Below are 19,305 nucleotides of genomic sequence, written 5' to 3' on the forward strand. Positions count from 1 at the left end.
ATGGAAAGAGGCAAAAATGTGATTGTGATAAAAAAAATGGTCACAAGTTAACTCATTCTTATCATGAGCTTAAATTTTCTAAATATCACAATATAATATTATATTTGGAAAATATATTAATTTTCATAAATACATGTCTTTTTGAAAAAGCACAGTTCTGAGTGTATGGCAGTACCAAGTTATTAAGAGTACAAATGGAAAGAGGCAGAAATGTGATTGTGATAAAAAAAAGGCCATAAGTTAACACATTCTTATCATGACTAAATTATCTAAATATCACAATATAATGTTATATTCGGAAGATATATTAATTTGCATAAATACATGTCTTTTGACAGTTCTGAGTGTATGGCAGTACCAAGTTTTTAACAATACACATGGAATGAGGCAGAAATGTGATTGTGATTTTTAAAAAAAATGTCACAACTCATTCTTACCATGAGACTAAATTATCTAAATATCATAATATATGTTACATTTGGAATATTTATTAATCTGGAGAAATGCATGTCCTTTTGAAGCACAGTTCTGAGTGTATGGCAGTACCAAGTTATTAAAAGTAAAAATGGAAAGAGGCAGAAATGTGATTGTGATCAAAAAGGGTCACAAGTTAACTCATTCTTATCATGAGTTTAAATTTTCTAAATATCACAATATAATATTATATTTGGAAAATATATTAATTTTCATAAATACATGTCCTTTTGAAGAAGCACAGTTCTGAGTGTATGGCAGTACTAAGTTATTAAAAGTAAAAATGGAAAGAGGCAGAAATGTGATTGAGATCAAAAAGGGTCACAAGTTAACTCATTCCTATTACGAATCTAAATTATCTAAATATCACAAAATAATGTTACATTTGGAATATTATTAATTTGGATAAATATAAGTCCTTTTCTAGAGCGATTCAGAGTGCATGGCAGTACCAAGTCCTTAACCATTAATAAAAAATAAAAAACAATGTAAAAATAGGTTTGTGAACAAGATGAGATACAAGTAACTCATTGTGATCATGTCTCTGAATACTATAAATATCACAATATAATATGTTACATTTTGAATAAATATTAATTTGGAGAAATGCGTGTCCTTTTGAAGCACAGTTCTGACTGCATGGCAGAACCAAGTTATTAACAGTAGAAATATGATTGTGATCAAAAATGATCACAAATTAATTCATTCTTATCATGGGTCAAAATTATCTAGTAATTACAGCGTAGTTACACTTGGAATGTTTATTAATTTGGATAAATATGAGTCCTATTCTAGCACAGTTCAGATTGGATGGCCCACCAAGTTATTAACATTACAACTGGAAAGTGGCAGAAAATCGATTGTGATAAAAAAAAGGGTTCTTATCATGGGTCTAAATTATCTAAAATCACAACATAATATGTTACTTCTTATATGTTTAGCATTCACAATTGACTTATTTAATTTTTTCAATTACTAATAATTTTATCGTAACTAAGACTTTAGATAAAAGTATAATTAATTGAAATAATATGTTATATTTGGAATATTTATTAATTTGGATAAATGAATGTCCTTTTCTAGCATGATTCAGAGTCCATGGCAGTGCCAAGTTCTTAAAGTTAATTACCAATAACTAAAAAATAAGGTATAAATAAAATTGTGATCAAAATGAGTCAACTCATTCTGATCATCTAAATATCACAATATAATATGTTACATTTGAAAGATATATTAAATTGCATAATACATGCCCTTTTGTGGCACAGTTCAACGCTACCAAGTTTTTGACAGAACAAAGAGAAGGACATGTGATCGTGATCAAAAAGGGTCACAAATAACTCATTTTGATCATTGGTCTAAATTATCGAAAAATCATACTATGAGATATTTGGAAGATTAATTTGTATGAATGTCTTTTTGTGGTGCTTGTGCATGGCAATAAGTATCTGGGTCCCTGTTCTGAATCTTGGAGAAAACAAGGTTGTATTATTGTATATAGTAATGATAGTTTTGTGTCCCAAGCATGTCGAGAGTGAATTTATTTATTGGCATGAATGTGTAGTGTGAGAGAGCTGGATTATCAAGTACTCCACTGACTCTAGATTAGGCTAGTTATATAACATGTTATATAACTGGTGATGGGGGAATATCAAGTTCTCCACCACTCTGAATATGGTATATAAATAAGTAAGAATGCAAGTAAGGGTGAGTCAGAGTGGGAATGGATTTAGCAAGTATTAAGTCTGGGGGGGGGAGGCTGAAATGGCCTAGCTATTGATAGACGCTGAGGCCCAACCTCAGCATCCAAATGGATAAGACCTAGGTTTGATCCCTTTTAAAAAGATAGTTCCTACTAACAGTAAGTTGTTTTCAACTAGTCAAAAATGACTTACTGTGAGTAGTAACTATCTTTTTAAAAGGATTGAACACTGCACTCACTCCACCATTCATCATTTCTATAGGTTTGATTCCTGTCTGCCAACACATGGGGTGGGTGATTCTCGAGTCCAGCCAGTAATTTATTGTAAATTACAAAAACTGGAATTTACCGGTGGACTGCAAGATGTGATAAGCTCAACTGTGTACACGTCCAGATTTGAACATGTATAAATAAATCAGTAATAAGTTATAAAAAATATAATTCACTAATTTATATTCTCAAGAAGAAACTGGCAAGTTATTACTATATATTGTCATATTAAGTTTTTCTCTCTCTCCAACTGAACCAGTGGCTTTAACCATAGGGAAATTTCTGTTCTAAGGATTCATCAAACCTATAAGAATCCTAAAGAAATAAAAAAACATCATCAGTTCAAAGCATTGTCTGCCAAAAGGACTGTCTCATGTACTACAGACTGGTGGAAGGACAAAATGTAACAAAAAAAAGTTTGTGGGGTCTGAGTTATCTAAACATGCCAATATAAATGGAATAATTGGTTTTCATTTATTTCAAGCATTACTTATGACCTAGAATCTGGGTCACAATCAATCATTACAGTGTTTTGGAGTCTAACTTTGGTGGGGGGACAGATAAAACCGTTGTCTGATCCTGGATTGCCAGAGCCCAAAGTAGTTGAAATCATAACTTAATTCTATACGTATGTGTGAGGAGTTGAGCTTATATAAATTGACAAGTCAAAAAATCCCCCCCCCCCTGCAAATAGCTACATCTCTTTATTGCTGCCATTGTGAAATTGATGATTAAAACTAAAAACTAGTATTTTCAAATGGTCTGTTTTAAGAAGCTTTCATGAATTTTTAAGTTTAAAAAGTTCAAGCTTATTTATTTATTTTTTTTTTTCAGATGATCAAAATTTATCACTGTCTCAATAAATAATCTATGTAAAATGTAAAGGTTTTGGATCTAATATAACATGGAGTAAATGCACAAAAGTAATAATTCAAATGTTTATTTCACAAAATTGTTGACAAATATTTGTGTAGAAAATATATATTGTTTAAACTGGACGGAGTTAAGTTTGTAATACAGTCATGTAATGCATTATATCAATTACAAAGTACATAATTAATAAAACCTAATTTTTTTAATAATTACAAAAATTAACAAATATTTACAAATAAGAAAATTATCTACAAATAAAAGAAATATTAAGTAATAAAATTGTAGTTAATATAAAATTATCAGATCGAAACATTAATGCGGGATTTAAATAATTGATTGGCTTGAGATCAAAATAAATAAATAAAATTTATAATCAATAGGCACACATATTTATTTAAGGTCCCAAGAAACAGGCACGAGTGTCTATCGAATCGATTCACCCAATTTTACCCCCACGAAATGTACATTTATAGAAAGACAAATTCACTTAAGGCACTGTACAATAAACAACACACTCCTTTTACTCGATTTTTCTAGATTGAAATTTTCAAACCTACCAATCTAATTATTGACTTTTTGTATATTACTTAAATTACTAAAAACATTTCTTTCTACTAAGATGTAACCTTTGGTAATAGAATTGGTGAAAATAAAAGGAATTTTGTACAAATTTCACATCCGATTAAGTGAGGGGAAAAATCACAATTATATTAGTCTTTCTTCAGGTGGCGGTTTCATAACGTTATCGAGTTCCACTCGTGGGTTGCAATACTCTTGCGAACTAGGCGAGTACGTTCCTCGTGTCGCTCGTTTTTTCCTCGCCATCATTAGGAAAACGGAGAGAGAAATCAAACCGGCGACTATGAGGATTGTGAGTATAGGCACGACTATGAGCGCAATATCTGCGACCCTACCGCTTCCAAACTGCATCACCTGTTGGAACAGACCATGGTTGTTCAATATTATACACTGATTATATCGTGCAATTTTTATTTTATTTTCATTACCTCTGTGCAGTTTTTACCAGTGTAAGGATGGCTACATTCACAAATATAGTCAGCCTTCTCCAAACATTGTGGAACACACGAACCACCATTTGCACATCTTTCCTAAAAGAGAAAAACCAAAAATATATACAAGTTGAATAAATTTGATTATATAATTATTAAAGATTTGTCGGGGGGAGTGTCACTGCTGGGTGACTTCATTTTCTTGTACTATACAGTGTAGATGAAAGGGTATTAAACAATCTAAGAAATCGAGGGTGATGTTTTTATGTTTTTGACGTTTCTGGTTATCATCAGCAGTGCAAATGTGCTTAGTATCCCACAAAAAAACAGAAATTAATTACAACAAACTTGACTGATAGGGTTTCTTGGATGTTTTAACACCTTTTCATCTATAATGAAATATTAATTTTTTATGACTTTATTAATAAGGATTTTAATCATATAAAAGATCAGGGATAAGAAAATTTGAAAGTAAGAAAAACACTCCATCCCTTCGACAAGCTTTCAAGGAATATATCCATTTCATAAGGATTTTAATTCAGGTTTCACATTTAGATGAAAATCTATCTTTAAAAATTCTTCTGAGGATTTTGAAATGCTTGGATGGGTTTGTGGTATACTTCTGCCATACCGTCATACTGTAAATAGGTCAAAATGTTTTGTGGAGTGTGTTTGTAGCAAGTTTGATTTTGGTCCTAGTCTTCTTAATTGTCAGTCTTCTGTTCAGTCTAGTGTGAAGATTCTAGGATCTGCTATCTATATATTCGAAAGTATTTCAGCTATGTGTGTGCTGGTAATTCATTGTTGTTAGTTTATAGTGCAGGCTTTTTTTTTCTTTTTTAACATGAAGTGATTTGGGTGAACTTGTCCTTGGGCAATGTCAATCTTCCTTTTTTTACGTAATTCTTTGACGAGCTTGAGGTTCCTGGATATCAGCAATGGTTATAGTATGGAATTTGGGCTCATACATTATTGCGGTATAGTCATAGGTTGACAGGGTGTGTTGGAATGAATTGGCAAGTCACCTGTATAAATAATGTTCAGGATGGGACCAAGAATGCTCCCTTATGGGACACCTGCTTGGATCGATTTTACGATTTATTTAAAATTAATACATGTGTGAATAATTTTCAGTATCCCTCTCCCAAGATTAATTTTTCTTTAGATAACAAAACAACTTGAAATGATATAATTTTATTATTTGATAAATTGGCTTATCTTACATCTTGAAAGGAATATAACAAAAAACCAAATAAATAAAGCACCATGGATTTTATCTTAAAGAAAAAAACAAACAATTAAGTAAAGTGTGATAATTTTTTTGTTTAATGACCTAATTTTTCAATAATTTTTCATTTTAAGCAGTTGTAAACTTAAGCCTAAAATTGAAGATGGAAAACATTTCAATTTTCCAAGTAACCCTAAACTTTTGAGAGGGGATTAACTAAAAAAATGTATTAAAAAATAAATAAATAAAAATAAAAATAAAAAATGTAAAAATAGACTTACTTGCATACAAGGATTGGGCAAAGAGCAATTGGGTCCACAAAATTCTGAAAAACAGTTGCAGAAGAAGCTGCCCATTGTGTTTAAGCATTGGCTGTTAGCTGGGCAAATATCATCTATTTCGCATTCGTCGATGTCGATATTGCACGTCGATCCAGTGAATCCTGTCCCGGTGCAGTTGCAGATGAAAGACGCCGTAAAGTCCTTACAAAGGCCGTTATGCTCGCAAGGATTACTGTCACACTCGTTGATGTCAGTTTCGCAATTTTTTCCAGTAAAACCAGGCAGGCATTCGCAAAACGGTTTCTTCAACGATAAAATATCAGTCACAGATATTGTAAATTTAATCACAGCCATTCTTACCATGCCATCCTTCCTGCAAATACCGCCGTTTTCGCAAGGCTTCTTCTCGCAGAAAGCGTATTCACAATAAACCCCGAGAAAACCGTCTTGACAGTCGCAAGTAAAGTTGTCGTTCGTCGCTGGATCTAATGTAAAGAGATAAAAATTAAATTCTTGGCACACATTGACTAAAAGAGTCTTATGTTTGATCAGAGATTATAAGAAAGGTAATTGATAACACCAACTCATTTTTTCTTGTTATCACTGATAGTGTTGTTAAACAAAGATATTTTTTTAAAGATAAACTAATAAAATGTGCCCAATTTAAACAATGTGTGGTTTAAAAAACAGATCTTTTATTCAACATTGGGTAGAAGCATTCTAACTGAACACAGCAACTGGCTTTTTTTCATCCATAAAAAAAATGTTGATAAATTTTTGAAGAGCTGATTAAACACCTTCTATCAGCACTTTTACATAAAATAAAATAATGCAAAAATGAGGAAAATATTTTTAAAAATAATTGAGTCAGACCATTCTGTTTTAATTTTAATATCAACTTATGTAGCATTTAAGCAGATAAGCTGAAAGAGTTTTAATATAGTTTATTTGCTGATTGTTGCCCCAATTTTAGATAAGAAAAAATGCAGAGGAGGATTCCCCTAGTTGTTGGTTGACACGAACAGGCTGGGCATAGAATTAGCCCTCTTATATCTCAGCTTTTGGAACTAGACTGGTAGCATAACCAAAACTGAATCCTTGGACCCGAACAAAAATATTTTTGGATCAGTCCACCTTTTATTTATTTTTTAACAAGAGTATTTCAACTACGAGGTTATATGAACCCTCAGGGTGCCGGTGTTTATGAAAAAAGCCCATTTGTAAGTTTGTCAGGTTCGAATGCAGGGCCGCTGGATTCAAACCTGGGACCTTTGCCTTACCAGTAATGAGCGCCATGTCAATGCCTAAATCGTTACGGCCTCTTACGCACCACCTTCAGGACTCCTAAAAGTCATTCCAGGATGTACATCCTTTGACAAGTAATATCGCCCTCAAGTTACAAACTTCTCAAACCCAGCTGGTCCATTATTGTTGAAATATTAAAAAAAAAAAAAAAAAAAAAAAAAATCAAATCATATAGTAGGGCTTAAAGTCTAACTATATCTTGGGTGTAATTGGACTGAGGGGAAGGGCAAACTATTTTACAATTGCAGATGATGGGTTTTGGTCTGCAAGCCAGTAAATTCAGGTTTTAAGTTATTTTAAATGTGTTTCGGCATTGCATCATCTTCAGAGTTTTCTCAATTCTCTCTCTCTCTCTCAACAAAAAAAGCCATGTACTTTCCAATAATTTTCCCATATTAGTCACAATTAAAATTTCCTTGATCTATGCAAATAAGAATTGGACGCCTAAGCCATACTGCCACCGCAGTCCCCAAAATTTCGATTTATAAATATGAGCTTTCAATATAGAAATTAACACAGAAGAAAACAGTAGAAATTAACACATTAACAATATGAGTAAATTATTTTAATTGGTTTAAGATTGTTGCCGGTGGATATATTTTTTTAAAACAGAATGATTCAATATTGAATACTCACTCATGACATCACGACAAACAGCATCATTCTTGCAAGGTACACTGTCACAAGTGACGAGCTTAAGCTGTTCACACATTGTGCCAATAAACTCTTCAGGGCATTCGCATATGAAGAAACCAAGGCGATCTATGCAAGTACCTCCGTTTTGACACGGTTTTGTGCTGCACTCGTCGATTTCAATATCACATCTTAAAAACCAATAAATATTAATATTTTTATCTTGTTAATTTTTTAATTAATACTTACAGTGGGCCTTGCCAGCCAGGCATGCAGTCACATGTGTATGTTGCCTGACCATCTTTACAGGTCGAGTTGTTTTTACAGTCGTTTTCTTTACATTCATCAATATCGTTTTCACATGCGTCTCCATCATACCCAGGGGGGCATGTGCAAGTGTAGAAAAGGGTTGAATTTGTACATCTTTAAAAGAAAAAACGCAACTGATTAAAACACATTACAGCTAAATGTGTACAAACTTACTTTCCACCGTGATGGCATTCTTGATCAAAACACAGCAAACAACCCAATTCTTGTCCGATCGAACTCCCTGGGAGAAGCTCAAAGTGATCTTTCGATGTGATATTGGATGAATTGAGAGCTTGAGGGGTGAAGTATGGCAGGAGAAGATTTCCAAAGCGAACTTCGCCAATACAACCCTTTGGAAAAAAATTATTAGTTATTCCCTATTTTTCGTGATCCGCTTGACCAATTAATAACATTCAATTAATTAAGGCTTTAAGTTGAGATAAAAAAGTCAGTGTCACAAGCGGGATTCGAACCCACGACCTTCGGCTTGATACGCCGCTACCCTACCACTTGAGCTATCGTGACTTCAATCAACTCGGGCACTAACTTCCCATCTCAACCCCACCTTTTGAATTTTCCCTCCTTTGATAGCTCAAGTGGTAGAGCAGCGGCGTATCAAGCCGAAGGTCGTGGGTTCGAATCCCGCTCGTGACACTTGACTTTTTATCTCAACTTAAAACCTTAATTAATTGAATATTATTAGTTATGACGTCCATTAAACATTAATTTATAATACTAACTTCGTAAAACCCTTTTTCAGTGGAAGTGGGTGGAGTTTGTTGTTCGTGAATAATATCTACAGGATTTGTGTATCCTCCTTCTCCTGTTGTATAAGTGTGTCTGTCATCTACCTCAGCATCTATGCCCCTCATTCCACCTGATAATTATATATATATTTTTTAATATGTCACTATTAAATTATAAAATGTTAAGTGGACTCAAGAAGTAAGGATCGGATGGATCGAGAGGTTTTGTACTTGTAGAGGAGATGGTGTTAACAACTGAAACCTTATTGGATTGTATAATGATGAAAATGGAAGCCGAACTGGTGAGAGGAAATGATTTTATGAATATGGTATTAAGCGCTTTAAAAGGAGTCTAGATAGATTAAAATTAAGATTAATAGAAATACCACAAACTCAACAAAAGGTAGAATGGTAAATTTTGAAATACTACACATTTAAGGGGTTTGTCTCCTTGTTCAGACATAAAGATTAGTTTTCTTAAGCTTTTCAAAATATATTATTTATTTTAAATTACCGATAGTGATATTGGCCATTGAAACAAATGTTTCCCAAGCTGTTTGAGAAAAGTTAGATGTGAAGTATTGTGGTGTGTCTTCCGAAGCACCGAAAAGACCTCCTGTGATTGTATTGTCATGCATCTTTAACCAGACATTTGTCCAGTCACCGTCCCTCTGGTCTTTTGATATAGTTTTAACATCTTCCAGTCCATTTAAATTCCAAGAGACGGTGAGCTGGTCTTTGTAGACAGTGACTATAAAACGATTTCCATTGTGATCGGGGCCGACTTGTAAAATTTTCCCTCCGGATTTACTCCTGTACGCGAAAGAAATTTCATTCAGCATGGTATTCTGTTCACCACGCACAAATTTATATTGCAATCCGGGTGCCATCTAAAAATAAGAATAAATGATAACGGAGAAATCTTGCAAACCATCAACATCAATGTTGAAAATTGCTTACCACATCTGGTTTGTGAATCGTAATATTAGCTACGCATTCGTATCCGTGATCGAGGTTCCTGCATTCGCTTCCCGCAGGACAGTCTTGAACCTGACAGAACTCCATCTCCTCACACTGTTTCCCTTTGTGGCCCACAGTACAAGCACAACTGTAACGATTTGTCTAATATTAGATCTGAAGATTAAATCTGACAAACAAACTTACCTGAAGTCATTCCAGGTTACAGTACATATCCCACCGTGCATGCAAGGATCATCAACGCACGAATTGTCACTGACTACGCCCTCCAGGACAAGTGAGTTGTTAAAAAGGACTTGACCAAGCTTAGGAGGTATAATAAGATCTTCAACGTTCAATGGGAAAAATTCAACAACCATAACTCTTGAACCATTGTTCATCTAAATAAAATTGATTTTTTTTTTACAAATTACAATTTTTTTTTTTTTTTTTTTTTAAATAAATAAACTACTCACTTCTACATCCTGAATTACACCTTTGAAATTTCTAACTTCACTACCATTTCCAAAAACTGCTCCAAGCATGAGATATTGTAAATCCAATTGCCCAGTAGCACTGATGGTCTTTCTAAAGTATTCTGTTCCATTGATTTTAACTTGGACTAATGTAATATTTCTTACAACCTAAATAAAAAATACGACAAAAATAAATAAATACAATTAATCCAATAGGTATTTAGTAGTCATAATTGACTGTATTAATTATTTTAATTAATTATTTTGTCTAAGGTTTAGTTGAAATAAAAAAGGTAGTGTCACAAGTGGGATTCGAGCCCATGACTTTCAGCTCAATACGTCGTTGCTCTAACCACTTCAACTATCGTGACTTTGATCCAATTGGAACCAACTCCTCATCTAAACCTACCACCTTTTGAATTTTCTCGCTCTTTACCATATTTTAAGATGATGATTTGGTGTCCCAGAGAATCAAAGACATGATAGCTCAAATGGTTAGAGCAGCCGAAGATCATGAATCCCACTAGTGAAACTAACTTTTACATCTCAACCAAGACTTTAGATAAAAAGTATAATTAATTAAAATTTAGCAATGCTTGGTTTTCAGATTATATAATTGTTTGTAGATTGATCGCCTGATTATTCTTGGTTTGCCTATCGTTTATTTCACCATTTGAAAACAAGAAACAAGAATAGAAATGATAGAAGTGAGTGCGGTGTTCAATCCTTTTTAAAACTATCTTTTTAAAAAGGAGAGACAAGAATTATCAATAAAGACCGGATTTTATTACTAACTCCAATTGCAATGAAACCAAGAGAGAAATTTGAATCATGAAAAAGCACACCCTTTTGTTAGAATTTTTATTTTGTCAAAATTGCACCTATGGGCATTATAGCATGAATTGTGCACGTTTTAGTGTTATCTTTTGTGTTTTTAAGGTTTACTGCATGAAATTGCATTTTTCCCCAATTTTTTGATGATTATAATTTTTTTAAACATGAAACCAACGTGGAAATTAAACATTTTTATGTTTTAACAGTACTGAGTAAATTAATTAAGAGTTTTTTTATTGCTTTATAACATGCTTTGTCTGTTTTCAACTTCTGATGCCTGGAATTTTCCAAGAAGTAGTTTTATGTTTGACATCCACTGTTCCACTTTTTTCCATCACGTTTATATTTTTGTCTTTCAAGCTTGTGAGGAAAGGGCATCTACTTAAAAAATAATGCCTGCTAAGTCTGTAGAACAGTTCAAAAGCGGTGGCTATAGGGCTACCCAGAACGAAGGCCGATGGCAACATCTTTTAATGAAAAAAGATGGACTTTTCTCTTTTTTGAAACACATCCTGGACGAAAGGAAATATAGCCTGAGAGAAAAAAAGCTTAGCGATATATGTATTGTTGAATTACAATGAAAAAGTTAATTTTTGTATTTTACTGTCATTAATTAATGTTTACTATTTAAAGTTGATTGTATGTAAGTTGTTTATTGGCAGCCAGATGGCACTAAGGCTATTGCCGCATCGGCGGTAAAATCCAGTTGTTTTGGTACTGCATTGGAGCCCTTTCAGACATTGAGGAAAATAACAAAATTACCCTTGCCTGGGCACACAGGGCAATGAAGAGGCCAACAAACCAGCCAAATAAAGTTCGATGAGGACACTTATTGGTCCTGAACCTTTTTGGGGCTTACCAAACTGCCAAAAATTAGACAATGGATTAAAAATAGGTACTTTGCTCAAAGGGAATGTAGCCTGGGACAGAGGCATGCAAAAAAAGTTTATCAAAGGACCATCACAGAAACTAACTAAAGAGTTCCACCAAAAAATGGTTAGTTATAAGATAATTATGAAATTTACTAAAATTTTCTGTATGACTTACTTGAATAAGATGGTTAAATCCGTTGTCCAAGCGCACACCATCAACGCCATAAGATTCCACATTTCCATTAAATTGGAAGCTAACTTTTAATTCGCCTCCATATAATTTTGCTGCTATTACTGTTTCGTCATTGTACACTGTAGAATTGGGTTGAGAGCCAAGATAGAAAATCCCTCCGGATGGTTCCCTTGTCCGTATAAACATTGAAATGTCCATGATACTTCTGACCGCTCTACGTGCAGCCTGGTCAACAATGACGTGAACAACACTCTCTGTTATGTTTTCATGCCCGAACGTTGCTGCCGTCAAATCTACAATAGCAGTTATAGTCAATACCACAATGTGCATATTTATGTTAATGAAAAAAATTTGAACATACTGTGTTGGCAAGTTCTTCCGAGATAAGGCCTCTCACACGTGCAGCTGAAATTTCTCCACAAATCTGTGCAATGGCCTCCACTATGACATGGATTAGGATTACACTGAGGCTCACGTTTGCACCCCACTTCAACACCGACAAATGATATTGGTTGAGTGCCCACATCTTGAGGAAGGACCTGTACACGATAAAATTAATACATATTTTTTAAAAACCTATTAGAAAGAATATTTTTGAATTCCTTACCCAATTTCCATTTATCATTACATCCTGCACACATCCAACGTAGAACGAAGGCCCATGTGTCAGCCTTCTTAAATATGATATCGCTCCACCTAAATACGTTGTCGGAAAACTAGTGTGCGATGTATTAGATCCTTCATTAAGATTGATAGGCAATATGGGATATATTGTCTGTTCTTCATTTGCTGCTAGCACCAAGTGGGATGAATTTATTGCTACAAATACCTGAAAGATGAATTTATACTTAGTACACAAAGAAAATAAATATATAGTTTTTGAGTTCAGGGCCTGGTGATGACCAGTTTTTGTTTATCCATAAATAAACATATTACTACATATTATTTTTTAACCTTACACACTGATCGACAGATTGTCTCACTGGTAAAAAAATGGTTAAATAATTAATATTACAACTGTCCTTACTAAGCTAAAATATATAAATTTAATTTCAAACTATTTTTTAACAGTACATTTTACGTTTTTTTTAAATGCTAAGAAAACCATATTTACTTTTTGCCATTTGCTATCATTTAAGGCAGATCCAATGAAAACGCCTTCCCATTTATTCAAAATGCTCGAACGGAGATTGAGACGGCCTTGGGCCAACTCTAAAATATAATACGTAGAGCCTTTTCCTATGGCAAGAAGTCCATTACTCAGAGTAGTTTTGAATCTAAACTGAATGTCATAGCCTTCTTCCCTTGTCGTGTTTACCATAGCGTAAGACGAGCCATTGAGGGACATAGTTGTCTCCTGTAATAAAATAAATTAATATTTGTAACTTGTAGAAGCTTTAAACTTTAAATCTTACCTTTTCACATGTCGGCCCTTGGAAACCGTTTGTACACGAACAGTTGAACTTATGAACATTGTCATCGTCCAGATAAGGTTTACACGTCCCATTATTTTGGCACTGATTTTCTAAACAGCCTGTTAACTCGACGGAACAATTCTTTCCACCGTACTTGCTATCACATTCGCAAAAATAATCTGCGACTTTGTCATGACAAATGCCGTAAACACAAGGGCTAAAAAAAATTGGATAAATGCCCTAATTTTAAAAAATTATCAATTCATAAGAGCAACCTTACCTGTATTTCTGGCACTCGTCAATTTCCGTTTTACAGTATGTCCCTTCATATCCTGCTTCACACTCACAAGTAAAACTGGCAATTCCGTCCTGGCACATACCATGTTCGCAAGGAGAGCTTTCACACTCGTTTATGTCAATTTCACAATTAGATCCTGTGATTCCGTCAATACATTTACATTCATACCTAAACAAACGCATTCATTTAAAGAAATTTTTCTTGTTGAATAATAATGTGAGGGGAATTCTTACCCAGCGGCATCTTCAAAACTGAACAACTTGTTGAAAATAACAGGACTATTTGTATCTTCTGGTTGGTCTGGATTAGGTAAGTAATAAGATGGATCCGATTTTTCGTAACAAGTGCCGTTGTGCTTACAAGGATTACTATTACACTCTTTGATATCGAGCTCACAATTTTTACCTAAAATAAATATACAAATTAGGCTCAATATTACATTTTTTCATGATAAAGTAACAGAATGGAGTCAAAAAGGCAGTTGGAATGAATCAAGGCCAATCAGCATGGTCTGTTGTGAGTCCAGTGAGAAGCATGAAGCATTTCAAGCAAGGTTTTGCTTCAGAGGCTGTAGGCTCTGGGCTCAAGATTTGGAGGAAAGAAGGTTGGTATCAGTCTGCAAGAGGTGATCGCAAGATCGTTTACTAGGAAAAATATCAGAAAAAGTCTCAATGTATATTTGTGTGTTCAGTGGTACTGAGTGTAGGCCCCCAGTGTTTTGTTTTACAGGTGAGGCAAACGACTCCTGAAGAGGACGGTGTAGATAACAGCGAATATGATGCAGATGAGGGACTTAGGCGTAGATGAGCAAGTATCTTTTGTCTTTTTCTTTTATCAGGCCTGATACGTTGAAACTTTAATGGTTAATATGTTGTCTTTAATGTTAATATGGTTCATATGTTTCCCATGTTGTAAGTTTAATTTAAAAAAAAAAAAAAATTAAATTGTAAATTTAGTTCATTTAGATATGTGTTAATTATTTTCTCATAGTTTTTAACAAGTATTTATTGTATTAAAGAAATAGCTTTTTTTGGCATCGGCCTAAAGCCACAGGCATGTCTCTATTTCCTCCAGAGGATGCCCCACCAAACCCCGCAAGGGGGGCCCCCTGCACCGCCTGGAAGCACCCACCTCCCGCATCGCACAGTTCCTCTCTCTTTTTAATTTATCATATTAAGATCGCCTTTATATAAGGGCGGTTACCACACGAAAGATGTGCATGTCACTGCCGCCATCCACATCTTTCCCGGCTCCGGGGATAATTAGGTTATTGGATCCCAGAGTTCTCCACGCGAACTGGACCTCCCCCATAGCGCAAGTGGATCACTAAATTAGTTTCTTTAGAAGCAGGAAACACTTCATATTTAGATTAATTTAAATGGTGTGACCATGGATGGAAGCATTGTTGGTCAGGTGGGATACGGATCCAGGATCTGTATCTTTTTTTTTCCAGTATTGACCATTCCCAAATAATACCGTTGTACACAACATTTAATTCTTTCCCTAAATAAAACACCCTTCCACCACTTATCTCTCTTGCCCTTTCTCCATCGAAAAAAAAAAAAAAAATGAATATTAGTTAAAGAAAAGTTTACCTTCATATCCTGGAAAACAAAGGCACTCGTAATTATTAACTAAATCAGTGCAATTAGCGCCATTTGTACAATTATTGTTTGCACACTCGTCAATATTGTATTCACAATGTTTTCCTGGAAAATAAATAATTAAAATAAAATGAATAATAATAAAAATGAAGTAATAAACCTAAAACAATGATAATCAAACACGGTACCTTCATAGCCAGTATTTTCACAATTGCATGTGTAAGTGTTCAATCCGTCAATGCACTGGCCATTGTTTTGACATGGATTAGGCTATAAAATTAAAACAGTTAGTTGAAATTCAAATAATAAAATGTATTCAATATAATCTAATTACTTTGCAGTCATCAATATCTTCTTGGCAATATCTTCCTGTCAGCCCTGGAGGGCAAACGCATGAAAACGTAGCTACTTCGTTTATGCAGCTCGAACCGTTAGAACACGGATTCGATTCACATTCGTCTATGTCGATGCTGCAGTCAACGCCTGTGAAACCGGGCGTACAGCTGCATTGGTATTTGTTTATAAGATTTTCACATCGCGCTCCGTTCTGACACGGGTGGGAAAGGCATTCATCGAAATCCACCTCGCAGTGGTCGCCGGAGAAACCAGGTGTACAGAAACACTGATATCGTCCTGAAGAACACAGACATTTTAAAAACAAATAATTATGTATCAATAATATATAAAAAATAGATCAAACTGAAAGAATAAGTGCATATTTAAAAAAATATATGTACATATACTTGTAATATAAATTTCAAAAACAAAATCTTTTACCTTCTTTATTGATACATATTCCATTTTTGCATAGATGTGGAATAGTCTTACACTCATCAATGTCTGTTTCACAATTTTGTCCTGAAAGTAAATTATGTAATAATTAAATTATGAGTAAAGGTGAAAATTATTTATTGATTTTAAACACATCTAATAGTCAAGCTGAATACCAGAAAATCCAGGAGGGCAAATACAATTGTAGCCGTGTTCGTCTTCTGTGCAAGTCGCTCCATTTTTGCACGGCGCTGAATTGCAATGTGGCACCGCAATTTTACAATCAGGCCCCGAAAGACCATTTTTGCACCTGCATTCGTACGAGTTGATACCATCCACACAGACTTTATCATCAGCGCACAATTTTCTATTTGCGCAATCGTCAATGTTGTGTTCACAATGGAGACCTTCAAATCCTGAACAAAACGTTTAATTTTAATGTAGTAATGGAAATCATAATTATTGGACTCTACCTGGAATGCATTCGCAATAGTAGTCTTTTACATCATGAGCGTAGCATGTACCATTGTTGAGACAAGGTTTTTGAGCACAAGCGTCAAATCTTTGCTCGCAATTTGGACCCATAAAATCGGAAGTGCAATTACAAAGATAGCCATTTGCTCCATCGAAACATGTCCCCCCATTCTTACACGGTGATGATTCACACTCATCAATATTTACTTCACAATTCGGACCTGAAACAGATATGCATGACAATATGAAATAATGGCTAAATAATGTATAATAATGTTACAATAATCAATGTTTTTATAATTAAAGGTTGGGGCTGTCTTAGAAACAGCTTACCTGAAAAGCCCGTACGACAGATGCAGAATTGTGAATCTAAGCAAACGCCACCGTTTTGACACATTTTTGGGTTACAGGCAATTATTTCTTGGTCGCAAGTGGATCCTGTCCAACCCCAATCACAGACACAGTAATACCCACCCGGCTAATAAAATTAATCCAATGTATTATTTATCAAGAGACGTATGTATACAAAAAAAAGGGACTTGCTACTGATACAACTACCAAGATAAAAGGATCGAAAACAACAAAAGGGATTGTATGAACTGAACAAAATCTGAGGATTCACACAATTAAAATAATAAAATACGACAAATCCTACAACAAAATTCAGACATTCTTACAAAATCAAGGCATGCAGCTGCATGTTGGCAAGGGGAGGCAATGCAGTTTACACGCTTGCTGCAGTCTTTTCCTGAGAAACCGGGTCGACAAAGGCAGAAAAAGCCATCTTCAGTTTTCATATATGTGCCTCTATTCGAGCAGGGATGGCACTGAACATCTATGTCTTCACATCTAACTCCTAATTTTGAAACCAATTGAACATGCTTTCAATAAACGAGAAGTTAGGAATGTGTCATCAATACAAATATTGGTGTGAAACTTTTGGATTGGTAATGGATCAGTTCGTTGGCAATAGTTGAGGTGGTTGTGGACGGTGAAGTAAGTGACAGTAAAGAGCTTTGAAGATTTGTCTGAGGTCCTTTTTAATGGAAGGATTCGATGCGCTAGATATTGGAAGGCTTAACAGAACCCCACAGATCCACTATATATGTCCAAAGTGGTCCAGTGAAGTCTTGTATAAGGTTAGTTTAGTGTTGACGGTCAAGATGGTTTTGGTCCTAGAAGTCTTCGTAGTTGTCTAAGTGGTCTGTCAAAGGTGTTGTCTCTAATGTCTTATACAGGGATTCCATATCAGACTGCTGTCTAAGTATAGTCTTAAGTATTTGACTTAAGTGGAAGTTGGTATCTCTTTATTCTTGAACATACATGCCAATTCCATGTTCAGATTAACATAATCTTCTATGATACATTTTCTACATGGATGTTGACTTACAAATTTGAAATAAATGTGACTGATCATATTTTCCATGTAATTGAAATGGTTTCAAGGTAAGAGAATATATCAAGAACTATGCAAACATGTTAGGCCAAATCAAACATAATATGATAACAACATATCAACTCTCAAGATGCACAACTATTTCTTTTATAAAATTGTTTTTTATTTATTTTTAAGTTTGAATTTATGAATTTAAAAGTAATTTGGTTTCAAGGATGTTAGTGATTTTCATTGAGGGGATGAACAAGGCATGCATGCATTACGTAAAAGGTCTTGCTTAAATCATATAGACAATCTGAAATTTTGTTTGTTTTTAGACAGCAAGTAATTTTGCAATTTATTATTATCGATAATTCTTAAGGGAGAGCCAGACAGAAAGTAATATTTCGTGGTGGGAAGTGACAACTGACCGACAGAATGACTGTGTTATCACTCTATCGTCTTTGATTCTTTGATACACAGAGTGAATTTGTTCTAGGTTAAAGTGAGTGATTAAACATAAATCTTGCATAACATTTGCAAATAAATAAGCAGTGATATTAACCTAATTCTTTTTTCTTATTAATTTCTTCATGTGCACTTTTTTTTTTTTTAATTTTGCAAAAGGATTGGTTCTTCACTCGAACTCATACTGCGTAGAAAATAAAAATCCGCCACATGCTATGACCTCTACAACAATGACGATTGGATCGCTTCTTGCTGTTGTAGATAGCTTTCTGCCTGGCTGGGCCTTAAGAATGTAGGAAGAAACTTGATAAAATATGGGTGCAAAAATGCCAGTAACTGAGCTAAGTTAATTTTAATTGTAATAGAAATTGAATAAAAACTAAAAATTAATTAATTTTAATTAATGGTCCACACTATTTGAACGTAATTTAGGTTAAATCTTAAAAGTAGTTAGAAGTCATATAAAGCACAACTGGTGCAAGCAGAAGAATAGTTTAAATAAATTACCTGTAAAACCCGGAAGGCAAATACAAGCAAAACCACCATCAGCCATTACATTGCATGTAGCTCCATTTGAACAAGGTTTATGTGAACAAGTATCAATTTGGGTACAATTTGGATCAATACCTGTTCACACAAAACGTAAAAAATTAGAAGAAGAAGAAGAAGAAAAGTGTGAGTTGAAAAGCCAGTCATGATTTAAAAATTAAAAACAACAAAAACAAACAAAAAAAAAA

At 34.2% G+C, this 19,305-nt stretch overlaps 1 protein-coding gene and 1 long non-coding RNA gene across 6 annotated transcripts in view; one reads left to right on the forward strand and one right to left on the reverse strand.

The window, feature by feature from the left end:
* Positions 1–2,954: 2,954 nt before the first annotated feature.
* LOC112127172 lies at positions 2,955–3,821 on the forward strand. Its single transcript, XR_002910434.1, has 2 exons — positions 2,955–3,206; positions 3,281–3,821. It is a non-coding gene; the product is annotated as an uncharacterized LOC112127172 (long non-coding RNA).
* LOC106673107 (protein crumbs) overlaps positions 3,371–19,305 on the reverse strand; it is a 54,307-nt gene continuing 38,372 nt past the window's right edge. For 2 of the 5 annotated variants that reach the window (XM_014405081.2, XM_014405079.2), the window contains 26 exons: positions 19,076–19,195; positions 16,725–16,946; positions 16,428–16,667; positions 16,258–16,338; positions 15,815–16,113; positions 15,669–15,750; positions 15,472–15,585; positions 14,110–14,281; positions 13,859–14,044; positions 13,579–13,795; positions 13,278–13,520; positions 12,771–12,992; positions 12,525–12,702; positions 12,146–12,456; positions 10,265–10,432; positions 9,996–10,189; positions 9,792–9,939; positions 9,346–9,721; positions 8,826–8,962; positions 8,260–8,435; positions 8,026–8,199; positions 7,780–7,967; positions 6,199–6,323; positions 5,839–6,141; positions 4,327–4,428; positions 3,371–4,252 (listed from right to left, as the gene is read on the reverse strand). In XM_014405081.2, coding sequence (XP_014260567.1) covers positions 4,025–4,252; positions 4,327–4,428; positions 5,839–6,141; positions 6,199–6,323; positions 7,780–7,967; positions 8,026–8,199; positions 8,260–8,435; positions 8,826–8,962; positions 9,346–9,721; positions 9,792–9,939; positions 9,996–10,189; positions 10,265–10,432; positions 12,146–12,456; positions 12,525–12,702; positions 12,771–12,992; positions 13,278–13,520; positions 13,579–13,795; positions 13,859–14,044; positions 14,110–14,281; positions 15,472–15,585; positions 15,669–15,750; positions 15,815–16,113; positions 16,258–16,338; positions 16,428–16,667; positions 16,725–16,946; positions 19,076–19,195 — 5,006 coding nt within the window. In that variant the 3' untranslated portion in view covers positions 3,371–4,024. Of the gene's footprint in view, positions 4,253–4,326; positions 4,429–5,838; positions 6,142–6,198; positions 6,324–7,779; positions 7,968–8,025; positions 8,200–8,259; positions 8,436–8,825; positions 8,963–9,345; positions 9,722–9,791; positions 9,940–9,995; positions 10,190–10,264; positions 10,433–12,145; positions 12,457–12,524; positions 12,703–12,770; positions 12,993–13,277; positions 13,521–13,578; positions 13,796–13,858; positions 14,045–14,109; positions 14,282–15,471; positions 15,586–15,668; positions 15,751–15,814; positions 16,114–16,257; positions 16,339–16,427; positions 16,668–16,724; positions 16,947–17,058; positions 17,204–17,402; positions 17,821–19,075; positions 19,196–19,305 lie in introns of those variants that run through there. The other 3 variants (XM_014405084.2, XM_024227592.1, XM_014405080.2) reach the window with 3 other exon arrangements.

This window comes from Cimex lectularius, unplaced genomic scaffold, assembly GCF_000648675.2.
Source record: "Cimex lectularius strain Harlan isolate CLEC.00 unplaced genomic scaffold, Clec_2.1 scaffold205, whole genome shotgun sequence".
Taxonomy (NCBI): Eukaryota; Metazoa; Arthropoda; class Insecta; order Hemiptera; family Cimicidae; genus Cimex; species Cimex lectularius.